The sequence below is a fragment of the Notamacropus eugenii genome, chromosome 2 (assembly GCF_028372415.1).
Source record: "Notamacropus eugenii isolate mMacEug1 chromosome 2, mMacEug1.pri_v2, whole genome shotgun sequence".
NCBI lineage: Eukaryota > Metazoa > Chordata > Mammalia > Diprotodontia > Macropodidae > Notamacropus > Notamacropus eugenii.
In genome coordinates this window covers 425,154,883-425,181,018 of record NC_092873.1, presented here as the reverse complement: position 1 = coordinate 425,181,018, position 26,136 = coordinate 425,154,883, and the positions used below count along the sequence as shown (strand labels likewise).

Genomic DNA, 26,136 nt, shown 5'->3' with positions numbered 1-26,136 from the left:
GCACCCAAGCACCTAGAAGGCCATGTGTGGCCCCAAGGCTGCAGGTTCTCCACCCCCAGTGTAAAAGAATGAACACCTGCAAAGCAATTGGTCCTTTTAGGAGTTTTCCAAGCCTTTCCTCAGCAAAATGAAGGCATACTGAAGACTAAGAATGGTAATAAAAGAATTAGATTTTGTATTTTTAAGAAAAAAAAAATTTCAAGCCCTTTTTAAAACAAAAGCTGCTTTACATGTTTTGTTAGACATCAGTAAATACAACTTCCCCACACAACAATTTCAGACCTCAACTAATCAGTGCCCTATGATCATGAGATCCTGTGAATAAAATTTAGGGCACCTGGAAAGGTAGCTAGTTGTATTCTGAAAGAACATTGCTCACCAAAATCAAAGGAAAGCTACTTGGAGCCCAAAGTAAAACTTGCTTCAAATGTGTACAATTTTTTTTTTTACTGAAAGAACTAAAGAAAGTGAATTGTTTTTAAGAACTAGTCAATTTTACTGAAATTTACATTAACAAAACATTTACATCTCTGGAAAAATGCCATTTTCTTATCTGGCAAATAGTTTATAAAAAAGGAATTAATGTAAAACTTTAGATCTATATTTTGTTAAATCACAAATTACTATAATTACTTAACACCATCTCTGTAGAAACTATACACACAAAATCAGCATGCAAACTGTTATTCCTTGAATGGAATAATAAGGAACAAGACTGCATGAAAGAAACAGTGTCAGAGCTCAAGCCTGAACTTGGCCAATAAAGGCAGATGATCTGAAGAATTATTTTCATTAGGAAGTCCATTAACAGTCCATAAGTCTTCTTCTGTAAGAAGTGACAGTCTACCTAGAAGTTTCAAGCCACCAACCAAAGCGACTTCTGTTCCTACATAAGAAAAAAAACAACTGATCAGACTGCATAAAAATAATTATGAACTATTTCATATCCTAAATAATCCTAATATTCTAGTAACAGAGACAAGTGAAATCTGAGCTACCATCAAAAGATCAGTATGATAAGTTTCTCAAGTATTAATATATTATTACTGGATAATTATTAACACAGCTAATTATATTTTATACTCCTATGATTTTAAAGTTTTTCCTATAACAGGCTCTGCAAATAATCTTCAGTACAGAATGCTTATATACAGCAAATTTTTTTAAAATCATTTAAGATGGACAACAACATAAAAGTGTCACTCACTAACCATTCTGTCATTCCACAAAACAAAGTTTAGTAGCACAAGTCAGAGCAGAAGGCTCTTTTTCTTTTATCCTAAGGTGTGGAATTTTATGCCACAATCCTCTTGTGCCACCTAGTGGCATTCTGCTGAAGTGGCAAGGCCCATAAAGCCAAAGGAGGTCAGAGCGAATCACAAAGGGGAGAAGCGTTAGTGCTAACAGAATTCAACAACAGTCACACAGGACAAAACGGAGAGGGGCAAAGAGAGAGATGGACCAAAATCCTTAGAATGAATGGCTACCTACCTCTGATCTGGACAGGCATTTTCTATGCTTTAAAGATAAGTGTTTTAAAAAACACTAGTTATTCTATAGATTAATACAGGTCTAGAAGAGAATTTGGAAGGTCCTTAATCCTCCTTCACACTTCTGAAAAGTGGTTGGATTCTTCTCTAGGTGAACACATTTATTGATCGAGACTGATTACCTTAGAAAGCAGACTATTCCACTTTTTAGACAGCCCTCAACATTAGAAAATTATTCCTCATAATGAAATGAATTTTGCTTCTTTCCCAACCAGATACGACTGCCTTCCAGAGATACAAAGAATTAGTTTAACTGCTTTTCCGTATGACAATCTTTTAAATATTTGAAAACAATCTCATCTTCTCTAAGTTAAACATATTAGGTCCTATTCCTCATGTGACAGGATTTAAGAACACTTCCTCTCCACTTTCTTTGTTAGTTTCCTCTAAGCATGTCTATGTTCAACTTAAAATGTAGCACCTAGAAGTAAACATGATACTATAGACAATGTTGTCATGCGGAGTACAAAGATTTTTTCCCACGTAAAATGTGATTCGTGGTTTCAGTGCTCTGATGGATCTGTCAGATCATCTATGTAGTTATGATTTCTGCTAGTGCAAATTTCTAAGTTTTCACATTATACGCAATTTATTTCTATCACCTTCTATAAATTCTTCAGAAAACATCCATTCAATACGTTAGGAGGCCCTCCTCTGTTTCTTTTCATCCCTTGATGGTACCAGTGTTAACACTCAAACTGACCATAAATTACCTGTCATGCCCACAGCTGGGGCTATGTTACCTTGACAGTCACCACGGTTATTGTTCCTCTAACCCGTTACTTAAGTACTTTAATCAAATGGTCCTTAGCAAACTCCAATTCCCTCTCCTTCAAATCTCTTTTCTCTGTTACCTCTCCCAGGAATACTCAACCCTATCTTCACCTAACCCCAGCCTTTACTTTTCTCATTTGGTAAGAAAGAAACCAAAATGATCATCTGTTTTGCACTTCTCTATAACCCACGTAACCAGTATGTAATTAAATCAAAAATGAATATTCAAGCAACATAAATGAACACTCTGTGTCAAATCTTGAATCATTTAATTTCTAAACCCAGAACCTTTTTTTCTAGGTATTATTAAAAAACAACTAACCATTATGCTTCTTTAGTGAAAACATTAGTAGATACACCTTTTTTACCTTGCTGTGTGTTAATAGCTTCCTTTTCTGTTGAATAGAAAATGTAATCCACTGTTACAGCATTTTTTGAATGACAAGTTGTCACTTCTGGAACTCCAGTATTGGGAAGGTAATGTGAATATACAGATGACAAGCTAAAATGGTGGTGCAAGTTTGAAGATAATCTAAATAAAAAAAATTGCGTCCAACATGATTTATGTCCATCATAACTTTTCCAATTTAAATTGATATTTATATAACTTACAATTGAGGATATACATGTCTAAACGCTAAGCACCCAACAACCCCTAAATTCATTAAAGAAATTATCTTCAGAAATACCAAACTCTCACTGATAACAATAAAAGAGTATGTGCTTACACATAATTACTAACTGAAATCTAGTTTATTTCTAATCAAAATATCTTCAGTAGTCAGTTTCAGTGTCAATATGCTAAATCAACTTTAGTTATTTAAACATGGCAAGTAAATGATAGTGAATTTCAATGAACATCTCTCCTTGTTCAGTTTTATCCATAAGTTTTTTCTTTATTCTTTAAGCATAACATCAACTACAAGAGTTTTATGTGGCAAGATTTAAAAAAATACATATTTTAACTCTAGTAATCCCAAGCCTTCAGATGAACAGAAGTCAATAAATTGTTCATCATTTTTCAGAACTCACTTTTTAGCTGCCACCAGGACCTCTGTTTTTTCCAACTGTTTTTGTGTCACATCATCCTCTTCTATAAAAGCAAGAGAAACATTAAAATCTGAGTGTGCTGATTTAAATGTTCTTAGATCATTCTTTTCACATATATCTAGTATATTTAAGTGATATTTTAGATAGATATTATGTGTTTCATCCAAGGAGCTATATATCATTGATGCTCAAAAAAAGGTTAAAGAATAGCATAAAATACACACACAACCAAAATCACATGCAATTTATTATGGACTTCTTGAAGCTCAACTTTTTACTGTTAAAGATAATTTAGAAATCTCTAAGAAAGAAAAATATGTTTCTATATTTTCTATCACACACAAAGAAGGCCTAATGTATGGTCAAAACTCACCTGGCTTTTCTACTCCTGTTACCTGCGGTAGCTCATAGACACAATTCTGTGAAATACCCAAGCTTGGAGGCCATATTGGAATAGACAAAATTCTCTGTCCCCGAGGAGACTGTTCCTGACCAGAAACCTAAAACAAAATTCCAACAAACTATACTTGAATAAAGATCTGAGGCCTCAACAGTGTAGGTACTCCCTCAACTAATGGAGATGGCAACCTCCATCCCCTATGCCTCAGCAAACAGTAAATATTTCATGAGTTTTTATGGCCAAAATATTTCACCAACTGTTGGCCAATCTTCCGGTGATGAGCCTCTCTGAATTTAGCTAGGCTGATTTTAGGATGACAGATACATAATCTATCACCAAAACCAGAGTAAAAGCCTAAATGGTTCAGATCTGAAAAAATTTTTGTTTAGCAGATTCCTTTAAGAACTATGGATAATCAAGTCAGGATGAGGTATAAGGTCTTTTAAGACTTTAGTGAAGGCTCTCAAATACACAGTTATTTTTTTTTTTATTTCAAAGAAATTGCTATATGAAGTATGGAACATGAAACTGAATCTCAGAATAGAAAAAGCAACCTTTATTAAATAATTAGGGAAATGGCGTAACACCTCAAAACTCAAAAAAATTAAGAAATAATTTAAAACTTTACATTTGAAAAGTCAACATTTTCCTCTATCTCATGTAATGTTTTCTTTAAATATGAGAATGATTAAAAAAAGATATAAACAGTGGTTTTGTCTATAGAATGCCTTTTCTTTCCACATTATAACTTCCATTCTTAATTCCTGAGGATTTACTCAAAGTTGATTTGCCATCTTTCAAAATGTACAACTAAAAGAGTTTTTTGAAGAGTTAAATGTTCCTTTTTGCTTACTTATCAACCTCTGTAGTACAGTTTCCAATCTCATCACTCAGCTATGAAATGTCTCTCTTTAAAGTTACCAAAGATATCATAATTGGTTTATTTGATGAACTTTTCTCAGTTCTAAAGCTTTGACCCCTCCACAACATTTGTCATTACTTTCTCCTCTCCTTTTCAAGCCTACTTTGCTGAAAGACCATCTATAGCCCACTCTCTGTGTGCCTTCTTCTCTTCTCTTTTCTTTTCTTCTCTGTGACTCCATTAGCTCTCATGGATACAATTATTTTTTATGTTGATCCTCAGATCTATATATCTAGCTAGGCCTAGTCTTCTTCCTGAATTTCAGAGTCCCTTATCACCAACTGCCTATTGTACATTTCCAACTGGATGTCACATCATATCTTCAAACTCAATATGTTGAAAATAAAATTCATTAGCTTTTCCCCAAAACCAAATCCTCTTCCAAACTTCCTTACTTCTACTGAAGGTAGTACCATCCTTCCAGTCATCCAGATTCATATGTTCAACTCCTCATTCTTTATCCACAATGCTAGAGTTCCAATTCACCCAGGTAAGGGATTTTACTTCTCAACATACTTTGCATCTGTCCCTTTTCTCCGCTTCTATCACAATTACCCTAGTTCAGAACTTTATCGCTCTCCTGATCAATAAGTTCCAGTAGACATTATCTCTAGGATCACATACAAACTCCTCTGTTTGGCATATGAAGGCCATCACACAAAGCCTCTACCCTACTCTTCCAGTCTACTATCCACTACTTCTTTCTCATGCACTTTCTAGGACAGTCAATCTGCACCTCTTACTGTTTTCACTCACGACATTCTATCACAGGCTATCTCTCATGCCTAGATTGCATTCTCTCCTCCCTTCCACCTTAGAATCCCTAATTTCTTTCAAAACTCATCTTTAGGATGAAGAATATCAAACTAACCAATCTGGCTACTTGTTAACAATTGTGGTGAAGGGTTAAAACTGTTGACAAGAAAACTACTCGATTATCAGTGGTTTTCAAGACATATTGACTCTGTCCTCACACTGAAGTAATGTAAAAGGAATAGAATTAAATGCCCTCTCCAGGAACTTGGTACCAACTCTTTATGATACAACAAATAAGTTACCAGCCAAGATGGTACACGAAGGGCAAGTCATACAGCTGAAGTCTCCCAACATTCCTTGTCAAACAACTTTAAAATAATACCTCAAATCAAATATTGGAATAGCAAAGCAGAGTCAGGGTGAGACTTTTTTTTGGTCTAAAAAAACTTAAAGAGACTGGCAAGAGAAATCTGTGACACTGGGGTAGAAGACAGTCTGAAGCCCCCCCACATAACAGCAGCTTTGGGAGTTCACAGCCCAGAGATGGTAAGAGGGTTGAACAACTGGTCAGAAAGATTACAGGGGATCCTTTGCTGGCAATGGGTACAACTGACTGGCAACTCTACTACCCATACATAGTTCTGGGTCACAGTTATAGGGCAGAGAGGAGCACTGGTGGTTGGCCACAAGGGAGCAGGGGCCCTGGTCACAGCTGCAAAGCAAAGATGAGCACCAACACCCATGGCTGCAGGGAACCAGGGACCCTTCATGGGCAAAGACCAAAGTATAGATCAGAGACCATACCTCTCCCAGGATCACACTATCATGGAAACACCAAAAACTTGCAGAACCCCAAAACTAGTTCTGAAAACAGCAACACAAAAATGCCTGAAGCTTGGGACAGTGCCTCCCTACTTTCAAGGTAGCAGAACCCAACTTTAACAAAAAGTCCACAGTCAAGGAATAGGCTGGGAAAATGAGCAAACAACAACAAAAAAAGAATTTGGCCACAAAAAGCTAACAGTGACAGAAAAGACCAAGACATAAATTCAGAAGAAGACAACAATGTAAAAACAGCTACCAAAATGTAAGCCTCAAAGAAAAATAATAATTGGACCCACAGCCAATAGGAATTCCTGGAAAAGTTTATAAAAAGAGATGAGTGGTAGAGAAAAAATTGGAAAAAGAAATAAGAATGATGCAAGAAAATTGTGAAAAGAGAATTAACAGTCTGGTAAAAGAGATACAAAAAAATACTGAGGAAAATAACACCTTAAAAAACAGGATTTGCCAAATGGTAAAAGCAGTACAAAAATCCAGTGAAGATGAGAACTCCTTAAAAAGGAGAACTGGCCAAATGGAAAAAGAGGTTCAAAAGTTCACTGAAGAAAATAATTCCTTAAAAATTAGAATTGGACAACTGCCATGAGACATCAAGAGACAATAAAACAAAGTCAAAAGAATGAAAAAATAGAATTGTGAAATGCCTCATTGAAAAAAACAAACAAAATAGATAATTCAAGAATTACTGGATCACCTGCAAGTCACAATCAAAAAAATAACACAGACATCATATATCAAGAGATTGTCAAGGAAGTCACCCTGATATTTTAGATCCAGAGGTAAAATAGAAATTGAAAGAATTCACCAATCACCTTCTGAAAAAGATCCCAAAATGACAACTCTTGGGAATATTACAGTCAAATTCCAGAGCTCTCATGTCAAAAAGAAAGTACATCAAACAGCAAAAAAGAAAACAAAATATCATGGAGCCACAGTCAGGATCACCCAAGATTTAGCCTTTCTACATTAAAGAAGCAGGGCTTGGAATATGACATTCCAGAAGGCAGAGGAGCTAGGATTACTACCAAAAATAACCTATCTAGATATTTAATAACCTAGATATTTAATGAAATAAAGGACTTCCAAGCATTCTTACTGAAAAGATCAAAACTGAATAGAAAATATGACATTCAAACAGAAGATTCAAGAGAAGCATAAAAAGGTAAACATGAAAGAGTAATCATAAGGGACTCAATAAAGTTAAACTGTTCACATTTCTACATGGGAAAATGATACATGTAACTCCTAAGAAATTTATAATTAGGGCAATTAGGAGTCTACATAGACAGTAGGTAAAATTCTGAGTCAATTATGTTGGGATGATCTTCCACAAAAGAACGTAGGGGTGAGAAAGAGGGATGTACTGGGAGAAGGGGGAAGGGAGAGTAGAATGGGGAAAATTTTCTCACATAAAAGAGGCACACAAAGAAAAGCTTTTACAATGAAGGGGAAAATTAGGTGGGGGGGCAATATGCTTGAATCTCACTCTCACTGGAATTGGTTCAATGAGGGAAGAATATACACTCAGCTGTGTATAGAAATGTAATATACCCACAATAAAGTGACAGGGGACAGGGATAAGAGAAAAGGGAGTAGGGAAATGATAAAAGGGAGGGTAGATTACAGAACACAGTGGTTACAGGTAATTTTGAGGACAGACAGGATAAAAATGGGGGAGAGAAAGAGAGAGAGACAGAGAGAGAGAGAGGAAGAAACAGAACAAACTTGGATAAAGGAAATACAATTAGTAATCATAACTGAATGGGAATGGGATGAGTTCACCCACAAAACAGAAACAGGTAGCAGAAAGGATTAGAAACCAGAATCAAACCAGAATCCAACAATATACGGTAGACATGTGACACACTTGAAACAGAAAGGTACCTACGCAGTTAAAATAAAGGGCAGGAGCAGAATCTAATATGCTTCAGCTGAAGTAAAAAAAAAAAAAAAGTAGGGATAGCAGTCAGGATCTTGGACAAAGTAAAAGCAAAAACAGACCTACTTCAAAGAGATAATGGGAGAAACTACATTATGCTAAAAGGTACCACAGACAATGAAGTATATAAAATATGTTTTTACAGTCAGTTTCTCTGATAAGGTCTCATTTCTTAAATACATACTGAGTATATACTGAGTCAAATTTGTAAAAAATAAGAGTTATTTCCCAACTGATAAATGGTCAAAGGATATAAATGGGCATTTTTCAGAGGAAGAAGTCAAAGCTATTTATAGTCAAATGAAAAAATCTTCTACATCACTATTGATTAGACAAATGCAAATTCGAACAGCTCTGAGGTACTACATCATACCTATCAGAAACGAAAAATGCTAGAGGGGATGAGGGGGAAAAAAGGTACACTAATGAGTTGTTGGTGCAATGAACTGATCTAATCATTCTAGAGAACAATTTAGAACTATGCCCAAAGGGTTACAGAACTACGTATACCCTTTGACCCAGCAAGGCCACTGCTGAGTCTGTATCTCAAGGAGATCAAAGAAAATGAAAAATGTACAAAAATATTTAGAGACGCTGTTTTTGTAGTGGCAAAGAATTCGAAATCAAGGAGTTGCTCATCAACTGGGGAATGGTTGAACACGTTGTGGCACATGATTATAATGGGGTACTATCGTGCTATGAGAAATGACAAGGGGTGCCTTCAGAAAAACATAGCAAGAATGATGAACTGATGCAAAGTGAAATGAGAAGAACTGGGAGATCATCATATATAGTAACAACATTGTAATAATGATCAACAATAACTTGGTTACCCTGATCAATACAATGACCCAAGACAATTCTAAAGGATTCATGATGAGAAAATGTTATCCACCTCCAGAGAGAGAAGTGATGAACTCTGAGTGCAAACTGAAGTATAATTTTCTCACTCTATTTTTCTTTTTTTAAAAATATGGCTAACATGGGAATATGCTTTCCATGATTTCACATGTATAATTAACATTCTAATCCTTGCCTTCTCAATGGGTCTGGGAGGATGAAGAAGGGAGGAAGAGAATTTGGAAATCAAAATACAGAAAGAAAATAATGCTTAAAATAAATAATAAAATTTTATAAAAAATATAGTTAGCAAAAAAATGATATAGAGTACTTACTTTTCCTATGGCAAGTCCTTCATAATTCAATTTTCCTTCCTTTATAAAACTGTAGAGTGGAGAGCCAGGAACTGAATTAAAGTCACCACAAATAATGATGGGACAGACAGTGCCATCTTTCTGATGGGCAACACTGGAAATCTCTGCTAATAACATAGCCAGCTGAGTCAATTTAATATCACCTCGCCTTGGATTATACAATAGATGTGTATTAGCTACACATATAGGAGAGACAGTACAATGAAATTTGGGTTGCAGGAGTAATACCAGTCCAACATTGTCTCTGTCCAACAAGGGTATATCACGGCGGTAAAATTCTACAGGGTTTGCTGATAGTAGTGTAAATTTGGAACATTTGAAGCAAATGGCACAGCCATCAGGTTTCCTTCCTGTCCTCATTTTATATTCACAATGATATCCTATGAAAAATAAAGTTTAATTAGTATTGCTAGCTTTAATCATAGAAAACTGTGCTATTCCACTATTTTTAAGATTAATGCAGACCTTTCAATTTGAAAAATGGAAATTAGTATAACACTCTCACCTTGATATACTTAATGTTTCAAATCTCTCTTAAATAAATGGTACCACAGTTTTGAAAATCTGGAGTGCTTTTTTGCCCAAGCATGCTATGTACAACTCTATTTTGACTGTTATAATTTAATATTTCTAAATTATTGGAAGTATAAATTTAGCTAAACATTATACCATACCTAATGATTCCAAATTTGGCTTGATCTCTTTTCTATAATGATCTTCTTGTACTTCCTGTAAACAAAGAATCTGAAAAGAAAATAAAACAAAGTAACATATGAATTTAGCACATCAGTAAAGATGCTGAAAGAAATTTTTACGTTTCTTTGATCATTAAAAATAAGTTTCCAAAGTGTTATGTTTGCCGTATTAGGGTTTTTTTTAAAGCTCTAATCATTTTTTTTATTTTTATTTCCAAAGTGCTCCCTTCCTTCCTTTCTAGCTCTCATTCATTGAGATTGCAAGAAAAATTTAAAAAAACCAAAACACTAACATGTATAGACATGCACAATAAATTTCTACATTAGCCATGTTTCAAGAAAAAAAAGAAAAAGAAAATATGCTTCAATCTGCACTGAGTCCATTAGTTCTCTCTCTGGAGAAAGATCGCATGTTTCATCATGAGTCCTTTGGAACTGTGCTGATTGTGTTGACCAATGTTACTAAGTCTTTCAAAGTTGATTAACTTTACAATATTGCTGCTTCTGTATAAAGTGTAGTCCTGGTTCTGCTCCCTTCACTTTGCATTACCTCAAATAAGTCTTCCTACGTCTCTCTGAAACCATATCTTTCTTCATTTCTTACAGCACAATAGTATTCCATCATATTCCTATAACATAACTTGTTCAGCCACTCCCCAGTTGATGGACATCTCTTCAGTTTCTAATTCTTTGCTGCTACAAAAAGAGCTGTCATAAATATTCTTGTACATACAGATCCTTTCTTCTTTTTTTGATCTCTTTGGGGGTATAGACCTAGTGGCCATATCTCTGGGCCAAAAGGTACATACAGTTTAATGGCTTTTTGGGCACAGTTCCAAACTGTTTTCTGTAACAGTTGGACTAGTTTACAGCTCCACCAAACAGTACATTATTATAGCCCACATCTCCTCCAGTAACTATCATTTTCCTCTTTTTGTCATCGTAGTCAATCCAAATGGGTATGAGGTACCCCAGCTGTTTTCATTCAAATTTCTCAAATTATTTAGAGCATTTTTTCATATGGCTATTGATAGTTTTGGTTTCTTCCTCCTAAAACTGTCTAGTCATAATCCTTTGAACATTAAACAATTGAGGAATAGCTCTTATTCTTGCAAATTTGCCTCAGTTCCCCGTGTATTTTAGAAATGAGACCTTTCTCAGAGAACCAAAGTGTTTTGATGATTACAGCCTTTTAGCATAATCTGAGATCTAGGACTGCTAGGCCCCCTTCCTTCTCATGTTTTTGTTTCTGAGTTGTTTTTTCCACTACATCCTTGTAGTAATTCCTCTGACATCCTTGACCTTCTGTTTCTTCAGATGAATTTTGTCATGAACTTTTTTCTAGCTCTATAAAGTAATCATTTGGTAATTGGCACAATACTAAATAGGTAAATTCATTTAGACAGTATTGTCATTTGTGTTATATTGGCTCAGTACGCTCATGAGCAATTAATATTCCTCCAGTTACTTAAATCTGTGTTTATTTGTTTTGTAATTGTGTTCACTAAGTTCTCTCCCTTGGCAAGAAGATTCTTAATTATTTTATAATTGTACATATTTTACATGGAATTTCTCATTCTATCTCTTTTTGCTGAGTTTTGTTGGTAATATATAAAACCACCTATTTGTGTGGGTGTACTTTATTTCCTGCAACTTTACTAAAGTTGTTCATTGTTGATTAGTTTTTAATTCTTTGGGTTCTCTACATCCGCAGAATGACAGTTTTGTTTCCTCATTGCCCATGCTAATTCCTTCAATATCTTTTTGTCTTATTGCTTATAGCGATTATTTCTAGCAAAATATTGAACAGAAATGCTGATAATGGACATCCTTGTCCTTGAATTTACTGTAAGGACTTCTAGCTTATCTTTATTACAGATAACGTTTGCTTTGGTTTAAGACAGACACTACTTATCATTTTAAGGAAAGCTATTTATTATTGTGCTTTCTAGTGTTTTCTTTTATAGGAACAAATATTACATATTGTCAAAAGCTTTTTCTGCATCTATTGATCAATATGTTTTTGGTGCTTTTGTTGTTAATAAGGTCAATATTATGCTTAACTTTTTAAAACACTGAACCAGCCTTGTATTTCTGGCATAAATCCAGCTTGGTCATAGTGTATGATCTTTGTGATATACTGTGATAATCTTCTTGCTAGTATTTTATTTTAAAATTCTGCATCAATATTCATTAGGGAAATTGATCTATAGTTTTATTTCTCTGTTTTGACTCTCTGGTTTAGGTATCAAGACCAAATTCGCATCATAAAAAGATTCTGGTGGAACTCTTAAAAAAACAAAAACAGCTTCGGCAGCATTATAATTAATTGTTCTTTAAGTGTCTGTTAGAAATCACTTGTTAATCCATCTGGTCCTATGATTCTTTTCTTAGGGAGTTCATTTATGGCCAGTCCAATTTATTTTTATGTGATAGGGCTATTCAAGCATTCTACTTCCTATTCTAGAATCTGGGCAATTTATATCTGTGTAAATATTCATCCATTCCATTAAACTGTCAGTTTACAATTATGTCATAATTCCTTTTATTTATCTCTATTGGTTGTGGATTTACCTTTTTAATCATTAGAAGTTAACAGGCAGATTTCAGAGGTTTGGCTGTTTTTTTGGCTTTTTTGGGGGAGGGGAGGGTTGCTTGAAGAGTCAAATTTAAGATTATATGAACCAAAAAATACACTTAAATGATTCACTCACTATTAAAAATTAAGACTTAACAAAGAAAATGCTTTGGTTTTAAAAGATATTAAAATGCGAATACATTCATTTTTCAAATAAAATATAATATTTTTGATTACTACTGTGCATGCCCCAAATCTTAAAAAATAAAATTCTTACCATTGCTATGTCATGTTATACTAAAGTCTCTAAAAGCAAATCAACTATTTTAACATAAAAATCTAGAATTATACCTATGTGAAAATCCCAATCCTCCAATCATTCTGATCTTTGGCTTTCAAAATCCTTCTATTTGGTTTTTAATCCTGTGTTTGGCTTTCAAAGCCCTTCATAACCTGGTCTCTTCCTACCTTTCCAGTCTTCTCACACTTTACTGCCCCCCAGGTACTCTGTGATCCAGTGACACTGGCCTCCTTGCTGTTTCTTGAACACAGCGTTCTATCTCCCACCTCCAATCAGTTTCACTGGTTGTCTCCCATGCCTGGAATGCTCTCCCTCCTCATCCTCTGCTTCTTAACTTCCTGGCTTCTTTCAAATATCAACTCAAGTCCCACCTTCAACAAGAAGCCTTCCCTCTGAGATTACTTCTAATTTACATATATATCTTATTGTCTCCTCCATTAGACGGTGTCCTTAAGAACAGGGACTATTTTTCACTTTTCTTAATATTCTCAATAAGCATGGTGCCTGGTACATAGTAGGTACTTATTAAGTGCTAGCTGACTAATGTATTATTGAACATATGTGCTCAGTACCCCTTAACATTTTTTAATTGTTCCCTGCCAAAAATGTCATTTCTTTTTTGAGTATACTTATTTCCTAAATCCCTTCTAGAAAACGCATATGGCTAAGTATATAAATATGTCATTAATATCTTTCTGCAAGTCTCATATCTTTTAAAAAATCAGTTTTATAACTGTAATTAAACTTCTTCCTTTCCCATTTCAAGAATGATTTTATGTGGGCAAAACAATTTAAGTAATTAAATTATTTATAAAGTTTAGAATTCAAATTTTTCTTGTATGAGGCATGTTCAATGATATTGTGCACTTACATCTGCATCCATGTGTTTAATTTCTCTTAGGATATTGGGAAACCTAAAGCCCCAGATCAAGACTGGCTTTCGGCAGTGTCTATAGAGATATGAGTTATCCTCCAATAAATCCTGTGAAAGGATATTATAGGACATGACTGAAAACTCAAATTTTTCTTTCTCATCTTTATAGTTTTGGTCAACTTGTTTATCTCCTAGGATCTTCATGTTTTCTTTATTATGGTGACAGAGGTATTCCCAATGCCGCTTTATCACGCCTGTCAAAATACAGTAGACAGAATATAAAGAATTAATCTTATAAGCATAAATACAATTACCTATCTATATATATATAAACTTTCTGCTTTTTGAGAATTCTAACTTAAGTGCAGGCATCCTCATCACTAGAATAACACTACATAGAGCCAAGAGTCTTCTCTGACACTAGAGAAAGCTGTTACCAAATTCAATCACTTAGGCAGCCCCTAGTCCAATGATGTTCTGAAGAAGAAAAGACGTCTGAGGATCTTTCAGGGACACAGGTCCTTTAGGCACCATGCACCCTGGAAAAATTAAAAGTCTAGAAATAATAGTACCAGCCATTATGTAGCACTCTAAAGAGTTAGCAAAGATTCTTACAGACATCATCTCAGTTGATGTTCACAACAACCCTGGGAGGTAGGCAGTGTCAAAACAACGCCCACTTTACAGATGAAGAAAAACCAAAGCTCAGAGAATGTGTGATCACACAACTCGTTTCAGAGACAGTATCCCTTTTTTTTTTTTTTTAATTTTAACCCACCCCATTGCAACCCTACCCGCAAATTTCCTCAGGACAAGATCTACAAGTGATTTCATGCCAGAATGGCTCTGGGCCTGGCATCCTGGGAGAGATACAAAGAAAGAAGGGGTCAAAGATGAAAACACTGAGGCAGTAGCTATTTGCTAAGCTGAAGCAGAATAACTCTGATCAGTCCAGGCAGAAGAAAGGTTATCAGACACACCAATGCAAAAGTCAAGCGATGTGGCATGGCTGCAGGGTGGTGGTTTAACAACCACGGTTGGCAGATCAATCTGGCATGAAGCAAACAGAAGTTCAATAAAGTCATCAGGCAACCTGCAAGATGAAGAGGCATAGCCTCAAACAGCAGCAGTTACAGGCACATCCCACCTAATATTATTATTTGGCTCCAGTGTTAGAAGAAATAACATATTCAGGACAAATTTAGTTCCTTAAGAAGGAACATTATAATAATTTGGAAATTATAGTCCTAGAAATCCAACATTCAGACTCTGAACACTCAGTAGAATTCTCTTCAAGATTTTTCCCCATAAGGGATAGAGGTCCTGAGATCATAGCCTGGAGGGTGTTTGGTAGATACTGTCTAAACCCATCCCTGCTGGGCCTGTGCTTATAGCATGCATGGACACCTCAAGGGCATTATGTCCAACAAGTGAAGAGGAAAGATGATTCCTTTAAGTTTTACGGTACCACCTTGGACTTGCTCATCTGACAAACATTTATTATACACCTATGTGTAAAACAACATCCTTGGGGCCAGGGGAGATAGAGATAATTTAGAGAAGGTTCCTGGCCCAGTAACTATTTTTAATATTGACATGAATATTAAAAATGCCTGGGCATATACTGCCTGTTTTCCACCAGTCAAAGGGACAAGGGAATTGATAGTTATAGGGATTGAATGCCTTCATGACTATAGTGGGACTTAGTTATAATGTATTACTAACATGATCTTAAGACAAAATTAATCAGAGATAACTTATACAGTGTATGCCTTATTACAAATAAAGGCAGTCACTGACTTACAATCTGACAAAAGTCTACCTCTGTTTTTGACCTGTTTTCCACATTAGTGGAGGCCTGCTGCCACAAAAGTTGTTATGAAAGAATTTTTTAAAAATTTCAAATTTTTAGAGAATCTGAGTTCAAAAGCAAAGAAAGGGTAGAAGCTCTAGAACATCTTAGAACAGCTAACACTAGAGGAATACTTAGCAACAACATAAGAATATGAAAGGATGTACTACTTCAACCCCTTCCCAAAACATTAATCAGTTTCTGCAACATCCCAAATAAGTGATCTTCCAACCTGTGGATGTTACCTCCAATAACATGGTATTAACAAACTCACAAAACAGCCCATTCCATTTTCAGACAATTCTTTAGGAAATTCTTATTGATACTGATCCTAAATCTTCCTCCCTCTAATTTCCACAAAGTCATTTCTGGTAGAAGGGGGGGGAATATGATTCTCCTTTTCCAACCTTCCCAATCTTTCCCCCACACTAGTTTTTTTCTTTTACTTTACTATTCCACTGCCTAAAATTTCAACAATTCATTAAAAGGCCTTTAATAAGCACCCTCTCTTTAAACTACAAATATTTCTGGGTGGGTTATGGGTTAATCATGCACATTAGGAGAATAGTTTACATCATTTTTTCCCTTAATGTGAGATGAAATGTGCAAGGTATCTCTTTTTGTTTTGTTTTTAGGGGGGTTTTGGAGACGGGGAGGGATGAGGTAAACAAGTTTTGAATATGGAACATTTTAGGGTGAGGGGGAGAGTAGATCTGGATGAAATCCAAAAGTAGAATTTAGGAATGTGAAGGGGCATTAGAGAGCAAGAGGAAACCACCACAATGGGAAGCTTGAGAAGTAGAGAGAGGGAAGGATGAATAACTTTATTATTATACACTGAAAAATCTCATATCTCAAGTAGCATATGCTTTGAACATCAAGAGCTCCATTACAGAAATATTCAAGTATATTTGCTTCTTTTGGATTAAAATTAAAATTAAATTAAATTAAAAATTTATGCAATCGCAGAACAGGATATCAGAAACAAATTGTGCCTATTTAAAATCTGCCTAGAGTACTGCACCTCAGAACAAAGGAATCAACTCCCTTCTTTTTCCCTACTCTTTGGATCCATAATTTGAACTATTAAAATTAGAATTTACCTATATTATTAGTTAAATAGTATACTTACTTATATCAATACATGCTGTCTCCTCTAATAGAATGCAAGCTCCTTGGGGGCAGGGATTGTTTTATGTTTGTCTTTGTATCTTTCCCTCCCTAGTGATAGCAGTACAGTTCTAGGTATATAATAAATGCTTGTTGATTGATTAAAATAGGCTTTTGTGGTTACCATTTTAAATTTTGTTTCTGTGGAAAAGTGTCTTCAAATGTCAAACAATTATTTTAAAAATGAACTTCTGGAATTCTATTCATTCATATACTGGGCACTGCCTATGGTTCATTTAGCCACAGACCAACCACAAAAACTCTGCATATGTATATAATATGTAAAGAGCAAAACTCTACAGTCATGCAAGAATATCATAACCTGTAGTCATACAAATGGATAGCCACTGTTGAAATGCCTTATCAAAATATGAAGGACAATGGTGCACATACAGATGCAGATCTATGTGCACATGCTGTACATTTAATAAGGATTTTACAATTCATAAATTCATAAAGTTTACAAACTCACTTTCATAACCTCTTGTTAGCACTACCTGGGGATCTATGGTGGTGATTTTGAAGCCTTCAGAATTTGTGGAACCCTCCTACATTTTTTTCATGCAATCTGTTCCAACCCCTGGTATAATATTAGAGAAAGACTCGAGTCAGGCACAGTTTATACAAGTTGATTTTGAGCATGTTTTTTCATCTAGCCTTTCAAAGTGACTCATGGAATGTTCAGGTTCCAAACTTGTGATGAGAACCATTGTGATATAGTAGCCTTGGTTCTCAGACTTGATATGCTCTCTAATAAAGTCATATAACAAAAGTTTATATACCCTATATATGTCAGGAGAAATACCATGATCAGAGGAAAATCAGTGGAAGGCTTGATCCAATTTTAGGGTGTCAATTAGTCATAATTGTTATGCAAATTTCTCCAAATTTTACCTCAAAGTAAGTCATATTAACACTGTGGTTTTCTTGACTGAGAGCACTTATCCATAATGCCATGAAATATCTGATAGGATAAAAACAGTCTTTCTACTCTGAGACCTTGGGCAAGTTAGCTAATTTCCCTGGGCTTCAAGTAAAAGGAGGGGGTTAGACAAGATCATCTCTAAATCTACTGCACAAGAAATATTTCCTTAATCAGGCCTCTTGGGGAAATGTGATCAGACAAAACGAGTCAAGTTGTAATAAAATACTTCCAAAATTTAACTGACTTTCCCAATAGGGAATATGTGCACAAATGAAATTAAATGACAATCCCTAAATGCAATTTAGGAAATACATGCAGATAAAAGATGCGAGTCTACAAATTCAAAGGCTAAAATATTAAGTTATCTTGTTATGCTAATTTTTCTTTTCATCCTCAAATATATCTCATCCATGGAATCATAGGCTTCCACTTTTACTCCAGGTAGTTATTTTTAAATGAACATAAAAATAAAAACAATTTTGGAAAGAAAGGCATTCTATACGGTTAAAATCAGTGGGAAACAAGTACCAGTTGCCCCCAACACCTAAAAGAGTTAATTTTTTTCCAAGGTAAAATGTAAAAATCTCAAGTTTCATTCTAATGGCTAAAGGTCATTTTTGCACCAAGACACAATGTATCAACTTTACCTTGGGTTTTTTGACGTTTTGGTGATGGCTTATCTTCTTCTGAGTCCATGATGTAGCTAGAAAGGTGAAACAAAGATGTATGTGCAAAGTTGTCAGGTCTCCAATTCCAGAGCTGAAACTGACTTCTATTAGGTAGAAATAAACAAGGTGGCCTCCAATTTAGTGGGCAATGTTGACTGCTGAAGTATGGATAAGGAACCCAAGAATAATTTCCAGGCCACCTCATACAACTAGAGATGTGTCTGTTCCAGCAAAATCTTTGAGAAAGATCCCATGGCGTTATCCTGTCTCTGCCCAGACTCTGAAGGTGATAGGGTAACATGGGATATCTAAAAGAAATAAATACTGTAGTTAAGGTACCATTTTGGTAAGTCACAATTAAGAGATTCAAAATATCAAATTATCAAGTGATCCCCTTTCATCTAGTCTTCTCCAATTGACTGATCCCTCTGTCATCTCTACTCATCACTCATTTTCAATCCCTCCCTGTCTACCGATTCATTTCCTATTGCCTTCATGTCCATGTCTCCCCATATCCTGCAAAAAACCTCACTTCATCCTTCCCTACCCTATATCTCCATCTACAACACATGCCTCCACTTTCCTCTCTCTCTCTCCTAAACCTTTTACAATCTGGCTTCTGACCTTATCATTCTACTAAAACTCCACTCTCCAAGGTTACAAAAGATCACTTGGTTGCCTTTACTCAATCCTTATTCTCCCTGACCTCTCTGCAGCTTCCTCACACTGTTGGTTACTCTCTCCTTCTTGACACTTTCTTCTCTCTTAAGTTCTTAGGACAGTACTCTCTCCTGGTTCTCCTATCTAGTCATTCTTCTTTCTCCTTTGCTGGATCCTTCTCCAAGATCATGCCTTGTAACAATTGGCGTCCCTCAGGATTCTGTCCTGGACCCTCTTCTGTTCTCTCTCTGTACTACTTCACTGGATAATTTCATCAGTTCCCAGGGATTTAATTTCCATCTCGATGTTGACAATTCTCAAATCTACCTTTCCTGCCCCAACCTCTCCGCTGACTTCTAATCTCACATCTCCAACTATCTTTCAGAAATCTCAAACTAGATATCCAGTAGATATTTAAAATCAGTATGTTCAAAACAGAACTTACTATCTTCCCCCCTAACACTCTCTCCCTACCCCCTACTCCCCCCCACAGATACTTTCTCTATTACTGTGGAGGACAATGCTATCTTCCCAGTCCCTCAGGCTCAAAACCTAGGAATCATCCTGGATTCCTCCCTATCTCTAACCTCCACATCCAAGCTGTGGTCACCTCTGCATCTCTTAAATATGCCTCCTTCTCTCCTCTGACACTGCCATCACTCTGGTGCAGTCCCTCATCACCTCATCAATGCTGTGATTATTGCAATATCCTGCTCAGGGGTCTGCCTGTCTCAAGTCTTTCTCCAATTCAATCCATCCTCCATTCAGCCACTCTTTGATCCAGTGACACTGAGTTCCTTACTATCCCATGGACAAGACATTCTATCTCTCAACTGCAGGCATTTTCTCTGGTTGTTCTCCATGTCTGAAACACTCTCCCTCCTCAGAGCTTCCACTACTGACCTTCCTTGCTTCTTTTAAGTCCCAACTAAAATCCCACCTTCAACAGGAAGGCTTCTCCAACCCCTCTTAACTCTAGTGCTTTCACTCTATTAATTATTTCCTATTTATCTTGAATATAGTTTGTCTTGTATATACTGTTTTCATGTTGTCTCCCCCATTAGACTGTAAGCTCCTTGAGAGTGGGATAGTAATCTGATAAGGAAGCTGTAGAAGGATTGCCTTGAAGCAGCGAAGGGTTGTGTAACATAAATTTGTAGTGGACCCAGTCATAACAGTTCTGTGATTTTTCTATATCTTCATTCAGTGGCACATGTGTATGTAGGAATGAAGGCAGTAGATGGTGGCAACGATTAGCTAAGATTTGTTGAGGTGCAACTGATAATATAATAGGGGGACCAGGGACTCAAGAGGACAGTATATAGTCAAACTGGTTCACCATGGGGTCAAAATAGGAAAAAGAGGAGAGAGTAGCAAGTGAAAGGGAGATGGCCTGGGAGAGAACTGAAAGGTCAAGGAATGGAGGTCACAGTATAGATAAAGAATAGGGTTTAGTAAAGGAAGGCAGAGGGAGAGGTGGAAAGCCAATTCATTATGGTCAGATAGGTGGATTTTGGAATTCTTAAAGATGGAGGTGGTGTATTTGTACGTAATGACAAGAAAAAAAGGTTATGACTATCTTTGTGTGTGGCTGAGATGGGGAGAAAAATAGATCATGGGAAGTGAATAGACTGAGAAACTGAATGATTGAAGGTTTGAGGAAAAGTCAGTATTTATGCTGAAGTCCCAAGTATGAGGGCAGGAGTCAGAAGGCAGAGAAAAATTGTGATCTATGTACCAAACATGTTGAAGAAGGAATGGGAGTGACCAGGAAGTCTGTAGACAACAGCTATACCAGGGCTTTAATTGGGTTGTAAATATAAACTACATGAACCTCAAAGAAGGAGAGGTTACCAATGACAAAGTTAGGAGGAGAACCTGGAAGTGGCAAAAGGTAGTGAGAAGTATTTCAACTCCCCCAACCAATGAGCTAAGAAAAATGAGTGAAGTTATAACCAGTACTGGAAAGAGTAGCCAAGGAGGCAGTTTCATCAGTGGGAAGTCAGGTCTTGGTGACTGTAGAAAACAGAATTAACAGAAGATGAGAAGATTTAGGATGAAGAGTAATGTGTTGCCTATAGAATAGGCATTCTAGAGGGCATAGTGGAAGGTGCGGCAAATGGTTGGGACTTTGGGGTGGGAGGATTGAGGGGGATGGGAATAAGAAATCAAGTGGTGGAAGATGGGCAATGAAGTTTAGATGAAGATCTACAGGAGTTTAGAATCACTATAATGTGTAAGGCATGACCAACTGTAAGAATGTTCATCACTGAGTGGAAGGTGCCACTCCTCTGCCCAGAGGAGGCTGAAGATCAAGCAGGAGACAAGCACAGAGCAATATGGTGCAGAAGATGGAGGACAAACGATCAGATGGGAGGTCCTGCTTCACTACTCTTCTCTCAAAGGCTGGAGATTAGGCAAGGGGAGATGGAAGTCGAACCTGCTCAACAGGAGACGGAAGGCCTGAGGTCAAAGGGAAGCTTGATCCTCTTCTCACAGGAGGCTCTTCACATCCAAGCTGGGAGGTCAGGCTGGCAGCAGGAGACGGAAGTTGTGAAGCAGGCTCCAAGTAGCCTTCCTCAGCAGACATGTGCAGCAGGAGATGGAGGGTTCAAAGTCTGAGCAAGGCCTTGCTCTTCTTCTCACCTGAAGCTGGAGACCAGGAATCTTCGACGATGACAACGCAGAGACTCACAAATACCTCCATCTAAACCAGCCCTCCCACTAAAATTCACTTTGACATTTCCAGTTGTCTGACTAGATATTTCAATTGCATTTCAAATTCAACATGTCCAAAATAGAATTCATCTTCCCCCTAAAACTCATCCCTCCTCCAACTTACTTATTTCTACTGACACTATTAAATTACTACAATCCAATTACCAAATTCAAAATTTCAGAATTTTGAATTGTTCTCTCTGTATACTGCCCCCTTCATTCAACTACTTATGACGTCCTGTCACCTTTACCTCCACACAATTTCTCAAGCCATTCCCTTTCTCTCTACTCACCCTATATCACCTTATCACACACATCAATTTCTAACTGGTCTCCCTGACACTACTCTCTTATTTCTCCAAGGCATCCTTTACATAAATGCAAAAATAATATCCAATGCCTGGCACACAGATGATTAATAAATGTTTATGTTTATTTATTGATTCAAGTATAGGTGTGACCATGTAATTCTCCTGCTCAAAAATCTTTAATTATCAAATCAGAGCACAGATTCCTTGACTTACCATCAAAGGCCAATTACAATTTAATGTCAACTTACTTTTCCAATCTTACCATACTCCCTTTTTGGAATATAAGTTGGAAGGTACCTCAGAAGCCCTCTAGTCCAACCTATACTTCTATAGGAATCCTATAACATCCCCAAACAAGTAGTCAGTCATATCTAACCTTCACTGAAGACGAGTTAGGAGACAGTATCATAGAATCACAGAATCTGAGAGCTGGAAGGGACCTCAGACCTCAGCTCATCTACTCCAACCCTGTACAAGACAATCCATTTCACCTTCAGCTGATCCTCACAAAATTAACACACTCTACATTCTGGTCACACTGGAGGACTGCTAGCAAGTTACTCAGCTCTCTCTGCCCTTTACCACCTTTGTGCATTTGCATGGGCCAGCACAACTAGAATAAAGTCCTATCATAAAAATCTCCACTTGCTGTCATTCTGCTCTTCTTTCAAAGTCTAAGTTGCCTTTTCCACTCAAAGGAATTGATAGCTCCTTAAATATATTATAGTATTTTATCTAGATTTCACTCATTACATTCTATCTTTTATCATACTTTATGGACTTGCTTGATTCTCCCATTAGATAAAAAACTCCTTGAGGTAAAGGAACGTGGGTGGATGGGTTTTTTACCCTTCCTGTGAATCCCCTGTACTCAAAACAATGATATAAAAGTTTGTTTAATTTGAATTTTTAGACTGGAAGGTACATTATATATAACTAACCTCCTTCTTTTACAAGTAAGAAAACAGAAGTCCAAAGAAGTTACATGATTTACTAAGATTCACATTATCTATACACTGAAGCAACTAGGTGGTACAGTGGACGGGATGCTGAGCCTAGAACCATGAAGACCTAATTTCAAATCTGGCCTCAGAAACTTACTAGCTGTGTAAGTAACCAAGGGCAAGCCACTTAACTGTATATTAGGGATCATAATAGCACCTATTTCCCAGAGTTGTTACGAGGATCAAATGAGATTTGGAAAGTACTTAACACAGCTCTACACATAGTAGGTACTACATAAAGGATATTATTGCCAGGGTTCTTGAACATGTTGTGTTTGGCTGGTTACTTTACATTTATTTCCCTCCTCTCCTCAACTAAATATAAATTTCTTGACCACAGAGGCTTCTTGCATTCCCCATAATGCAAAGCAATGTTAGACATACATCAGGGACTCCTGAATTACTGAAAGAACTGGTCACAGAATACATAAATTTAGAAATGGAAAGGACCTTAAAGTTGTAGTGTCAAACTCAAATAGAAACAGATCCCTGTGGGCTACATATTGACTTAGAAAATAATAATTTAACATGTATGTTGTACTGTATTCTTATTTATTGTATTAAACCTTTCCCAAATACATTTTAATCTGGAGAGCCCCATTCTGGAGTTGCCTAGCTATGTGTCTGACACCTCTACCTTACAGGTAATTTAGTTCAAACAAGTTCTGGGGATTTTTCATGAGCTGGCCAAAATCATACTGGTAGTAAACAGCAGCCACAACACAAACTCAGGTCCTCAGACTCTAAATCCAATACTCTTTCCACTCCACCAAGGTGGTGCTAGGGCTCCCAGATGGTTGTAACAGCAATAATCCTAAGAAGTTTCTTTAAAAATAAAACAAACGTAGATCATAATAAACACAATTGTAACAACTGAAACAAAGGAATCTATCCTTCTTCGGAAACTACTTAGAAAGCAGCTTTTCTAAAAGTAATCTGATATACCATGCCAGTCAAAATCCCATCATGGCCACCCTCTGGCTGTTGTGACCCTGGGTAAGTACTTTAGCTTCTCAATTTCCTCATAATTCTCTGAGTAGAAATTTGGAAGTAACGAGTTGGGGCAGTGGACAGAGTATTATTAGACTTACTTGAGGTCAGAGACCTAAATTCAAACCACCACCTGAGGCTACTACCTGTGGGACCTATTAACTAGCTATTTCTAGGCACTGCAAAATAGATGCTGCTTCGTGTGCAAACAACTTGGCAAATATCTCATTTGATCCTCACGACCACCTGGGGAGCTAGGTGCTATTCCAGTCCCCAATGGACAGGTGAGGAAACTGAGGCTGACAGCAGTGAAGTCATTTGCCCAGGGTCACACACTCATTTTTTAACTCAAGGCATGTTTCCAGACCACATACACAGAGAAACGAAACGTTCCCCCCCACAAACACCCCAACAACCTGCAGACGAGACTTAGACTTTTATCCCTACCACCACAAGTTTTCTGTGCCAGAAACAAATGAACAGATTTAATGTTAATAATCAAGTAACAGGGTGAGGTGTCACTCCAAAACCAGAGTTTCTATTTAATTTAACGGGCACCCGCTCAGGCAGGGCTGGGGGAGGGGGGAGAGGCTTTCAAGGCAAAATAACAGCAACGGCCCCGACCCTCCCGGAGCTAAAGTTTTTGGGGGGCCGGGGAGGAGGAGGGGGCGTCACGAAGACGAGTAAACAGAGTGATTTCACCCCTGCGCCCCTTCCTCCTCCTCCTTTCCAGGCGGACCGGAGGTGGTGAGGAGGCGCCGCAGGGGGTCTGGGGAAGCGGGCCGCGGAGGAAGCGGATCGGACAGGAAGGTCTGAGGCCTGAGGCAGACCGGGCGCCTGTCGGGACTTCTGCCTCCCTCCACCCCACTCCCAGCTCCCGCGGGTCTGTCTGTATTCACCTCGTCCAGTTCCCGCGCCGGCCGCGACCTCCACCTTTCTGCCCTTCCTCCTCCTCCTCCTCCTCCTCCTCCTGCCCCTGCCCCTGCCCCTGCCCCTGCCCCTGCCCCGCCTCAGGTTACACACCGCGGGCCGCCCCCGCCCCCGCCTCCTCCCCGCCACACTGACCGGCCTCTTCCCACCGCACAGCGGCTGTAGCCCCTCCTCACACAGCGCCACGCTTCCATCCTCCTCCTTCCGGAGGCCTGCTGCCTCTGGCCGCTCTCCCTGACTCGGCCTCGGTAGCCAACTCAGCCCCATCACCCACCGGCCCAGCTCGGGCCCGAGCTTCAAAGCACGCCGGGAAATGTAGTTGTGACTGGCTTCAAAGCCGCCATCTTGTGACGCTACCAACCCCCCCCTTCTCCACCAATCTTGTTGTCCCGTTTGGAACACATGCGCAAAGACTGCCGGATATGAGAAGTCCGAGTGGCCATGTTTGAAGCTGGTAAAGTGCCAAGGCCTCTGCTTTAAAGAGACAGAGACGAGATTTTGTCCAGGGAACTGAGACCTCAGGCGCAGAGCATGAAAGAAACAGAGTAATAAATAAAAAAGAAATAGACTTATTTTCCTTCGTTTCCTAAATTCCCCTACCAGTTGTCATCGAACGCAGTCACTTAGCACTTTGGCAATGCCCCGTCCCACAGGGAGGGTGATGAGTCCTGGGTTTTGTCCCGAACTGACCAAGGCTGAAATGGGCTCTCTGTGTTCCTAGGATCGGCATAGCCGTGGGAACATGGGCTCATCACCAGAAAACGGGCCACCTGGTGACGGAATTTCTGACCGCGGTCATTCATGAGTACCATCATTAGTAGTTTTTTTTTTTAATATTAATGTACGTATTTGCCCGTCTGTAGTTACAGGGAAGGGAAAGAGCCACATGGCAACTTTGTAACCCTTCCCTGCTAGCAGTTACAGGAAGCCCTTCGGCTCTGGCAAGCATTTAAGAGGCGGCTGGGTGGTACGGTGGTCAGAACGGTGCCACAGGATTCAGGGACTTTCTAGG

General features: G+C 37.8%; 1 protein-coding gene across 9 annotated transcripts; it reads right to left on the bottom strand.

The window, feature by feature from the left end:
- Positions 1-152: 152 nt before the first annotated feature.
- Positions 153-25,474, bottom strand: ANGEL2 (angel homolog 2). Of its 9 annotated transcripts, none has more exons than XM_072647862.1 (10): positions 25,260-25,466; positions 21,612-21,823; positions 18,491-18,819; positions 13,894-14,150; positions 10,123-10,192; positions 9,410-9,828; positions 3,748-3,874; positions 3,357-3,417; positions 2,693-2,856; positions 153-886 (listed from the first exon to the last, which is right to left on the bottom strand). In XM_072647862.1, the coding sequence occupies exons 3-10, from the start codon at positions 18,810-18,812 to the stop codon at positions 735-737; spliced, it is 1,572 nt and encodes a 523-aa protein (XP_072503963.1). In that variant the 5' UTR covers positions 18,813-18,819; positions 21,612-21,823; positions 25,260-25,466; the 3' UTR covers positions 153-734. The 9 variants fall into 9 exon arrangements, 8 of the variants coding, with proteins under 8 accessions (XP_072503963.1, XP_072503968.1, XP_072503965.1 ...); XM_072647867.1 differs by having other exon boundaries at positions 18,491-18,546; positions 25,260-25,464; XM_072647864.1 differs by lacking the exon at positions 25,260-25,466 and adding an exon at positions 25,094-25,155.
- Positions 25,475-26,136: the final 662 nt, after the last annotated feature.

What these genes read in the sequence shown, in the direction of transcription:
- ANGEL2 (XM_072647861.1), bottom strand. Translation starts at nt 25,318, where the DNA reads ATGGAAGCGTGGCGCTGTGTGAGGAGGGGCTACAGCCGCTGTGCGGTG. An exon ending in TGTGCGGTGGGAAGAGGCCG is followed by an intron (nt 18,820 to 25,259) that starts GTCAGTGTGGCG and finishes TATTTCTTTTAG; the next exon opens with ATATCCCATGTTACCCTATC. An exon ending in GCCAAATTTGGAATCATTAG is followed by an intron (nt 9,829 to 10,122) that starts GTATGGTATAAT and finishes TATTTTTCATAG; the next exon opens with GATATCATTGTGAATATAAA.